Raw genomic sequence first — 3349 nt, 5'->3', positions numbered from 1 at the left:
TTTTTGTTAAGTTAATAAAATTTTCATAATTAACTAATTTATTGAAAAAAGAATATTTTATGAAAATCTAAATAAGATAAGTGATAAATTTATGTGAAATTATTCTATTTTCTGTAACAGAATAATTATACTATACTTTGTATGAAATCAATTAATCATATAATTTTCTTTTCTTTTATTTCCGACCCATGCAAGAATTCCTCACATCCCATCATATGACTCAGTGGTCATTACATGAGTTGGCTCATCAAATTGGGTCTGGCTCTTCTTGACTCTCTACTCAGAATCTAACTTTCCTTAACTAGCTCATGGTTCACATCTCCTTACGCCGAGTTTATGAGTCTTCCTCCTTCAAGCTCAGTCCATTATACTTTGAGGTCCTAATTCTACAGTCATTCGAACTCAAAAACTTTATTTCTCTCTCCTTATACAGCACATGCAAACTTCGTAACCTTCAAAAATGGCTCCCGCCTACCATTTTATTCCAGCAGTTTTTCAACTACTGCTTCTAGCGTGCGTATTGGCCCATAAAGATGCTGCCCACGTAATGCATTACGGGATAGTCTTGTGCTCAACCAGAGTTAGGAGAAGCAAATCCGAAGGGAAGTATGAACTATCTCCCCTCTACACCCGCAGCAAATTAGATGGCCTCGGCCTTTGATAAATGGGCCTGGTCCAATCATGGGTGGGCCAGTTCTCATTTCATCAATCGACAAAACCAATTTAATTTTGGTAAACTTTTAAGTCCTGATATTTGACGTTTTACTTTGCATGGATATATGTGTGTGTTTTACTCCAACTCACCTGAGAATGAACGTAACAATTATTGAATTAAATATTTATATTTAAATTTATGTACTTTTTATACACATTTTAATTAATTTTATATATATATCAATATGAATATGTAATTTAATAATTATTATGTTCATTTTTATATGAGTTTAAACTTAAAATAAATGCACTCCAAATAAATTAGTGAACCTACCATACAATCCAAGGATCAATTTATACTAGGCCTAACAATATATATGAAATAATTAAAAAAATAATTAATAAGGCCTAACAGAGCTATATATGCATTGAAAATTTATAATATACAGTGAACAGAGTTTCAAATTTATTTCATTTATTTTGTCCGCTATCACAAGCAATTCTGTGCTGAACTTTCTGTCAGGAATTATAATTCAATATTGAAAATAATTAACCAGCTACTCTGATAGACAAAAAGAAATTAAAAGAAAAAAAAGCTACATAAATTGATCATGTATTTTTTTTTTTAACTTTTAATGTATTTTATTTATAATTTTAATTTTTTAATTTATTTTTTTCTTATTAAAAATAATTTTAAAAAATAAGTCATTAATTTTTTTATTTTAGTTGAATCAATAAAAATAACTTTTTAATTTTTTTTAGGAATATAAATTATTTTTTTTAATTGAGTGAATAAATAAATATAATTATTTCACACTTTTATTGAAATATTTTTTTAGAAAAAAATATTAAAAGTATGCTTACATTCAATCTACTCGCCATTAAAAATTAAAATACTAGGGGAGAACAGTGGTCCCTGTCAATCCCATGGATTTGTCATTGGGTGCTAGTCTAAGAGTTAAATTCTAATATAATCAAGTGAAGAATACACATGCTTACTGACCTAGCCAACCCTTGGATGATCATTTATTATTTCTTAAGAAAGAAAATAAAACCCTTCAAAAAAATGAAAAATAAAAGATGAAAGGGAAATTAATTAGAGAAAATGATGCAATTATTATATATTTCTATTATTTATCTGCACGCGCAGCAAGCTCACATACAATGGGAGGATGCTCATCCTCTTTTACAATCCCACCTCACATAATAATTCAGTCAATACAGGACATGTCTATTGACCAATAAGAAAACTCAAACTCGACCTTCTCCTAGATAAGGATATCAACTAAGCTAGCAGGATTGGCGTACGTGCATTTATTATTCTGACTTCTTCAATACAAAAGTATCTCAGCATTGGAGATTACCCCCTGGAGAAACACCAAATTGGCCACAATATTTAGTGTAGAGATCAATTCTAGCTTGAACTTTGGCAGGTTCTTTTCCATTGCATTCAACAGCACCATTAATGGCTTTAATTGTAGCTCCAAATCCTTGGGTCACAGAAGGGCGGACATTTTGCATCCAATACCATAAGGCAGTCTTGAATGATATGACAGGATCTGTGGCCACAATTTCAGGATTGTTCAGCCCATCAAAACCGATGCTTTTACCAGCTGCTCCGTAGTTGTAGTTCCATGTTAGTTGAAGTGGACCGCGCCCGAAGTATCTCTTGCCTGGGGTACATGGATAATCTGGGAAGTTTGTATCGCAGTAGTTCTCGTTAGCAGGAACATTTTGCTCCTCTTTGTTGCAGAAATCTGACATGAAAAAGAAAACGAGAAGCAGAAAACACATCAGCATATATAAAGTTCATGAAAAACAAGAAAAGAAATTAGAAAAGACATGCACTTACATCCAGTCTCATGGGTGGTATGAGCAAAAAAGGCAGCAACTTCCCGTTTAGAATCATCAGCGGAACCTAATTTTCCAAATTGAGGATATGAATTGAGAGCTTCAAGAAAAGCATCCCTTGAGTAGAAGTTCTTTCCAGCACAACCTGCAGGAGCTTGATTGATTATGCCATTAAAGAAAGCTGGTGTCACAAGGTCTGGCACCGAGACACCTTGGCCCATGACATTTTTAGGGAGGGCTCCTGCAAGAATTATTGCCAGGGTGATGGTAAACAGAAGGTTCATCATGCTGTTGTGGGTTAACATTTTGAGAGAGACTGGCCTAAATAGAGTAAGTGAAAAAGTGATGAGTAGCATGCTTGCAAATGAGAATTAGAGGCGGTATTTATAGAGTTCACAGAAGCTTTGAGGCTGCTTAATTGCTAGAATTGCAGTTCAAGATGGAAAAGGAGACGTGTGGACTGGAAGTCTCTATAGTCTAAATAGTTTGGTATGATATTATGAGAAGTCACTATTTCATAGAATTGAAAAGTCTAACCAATTGATAATATCTGATAACTCTATTAAATTATTTTTCAGTTTCTGTTTTGATGGGCAATTGGGGATTTTCATTTTTTTATACATAAAAATTTTAACAATTCATTAATAAGAAGTATTAACTAAATGTAACATAATATTCTTAAAAAGAAAAAAAATACAAACTTAAATAATTAAAATTTTATGTTAAGAAATAATTTGAATAGAGCGAAATAAATTTTTGAATAGAGTAGTAACTAATACTTTTTCATTTTGTAAGAAGGAATATTTTATATCATTAATTTTTCAGAATTTACTATTTTTATGAC

The 3349-nt window shown here is 31.8% G+C and overlaps 1 protein-coding gene across 1 annotated transcript; it reads right to left on the bottom strand.

Annotated features, from left to right (window-relative positions):
* Positions 1–1750: 1750 nt before the first annotated feature.
* On the bottom strand, positions 1751–2851 carry LOC131180781 (endochitinase EP3-like). The gene is made up of 2 exons (XM_058148459.1): positions 2507–2851; positions 1751–2411 (listed from the first exon to the last, which is right to left on the bottom strand). Exons 1-2 carry the CDS (start codon positions 2808–2810, stop codon positions 2002–2004), a joined length of 714 nt encoding a protein of 237 aa, XP_058004442.1. The 5' UTR covers positions 2811–2851; the 3' UTR covers positions 1751–2001.
* Between the last annotated feature and the right edge of the window lie 498 nt (positions 2852–3349).

This window comes from Hevea brasiliensis, chromosome 6, assembly GCF_030052815.1.
Source record: "Hevea brasiliensis isolate MT/VB/25A 57/8 chromosome 6, ASM3005281v1, whole genome shotgun sequence".
In the NCBI taxonomy this organism is placed as follows: Eukaryota; Viridiplantae; Streptophyta; class Magnoliopsida; order Malpighiales; family Euphorbiaceae; genus Hevea; species Hevea brasiliensis.
The sequence above is the reverse complement of the archived record's forward strand: the minus strand, read 5'-3'. Positions and strand labels throughout refer to the sequence as shown.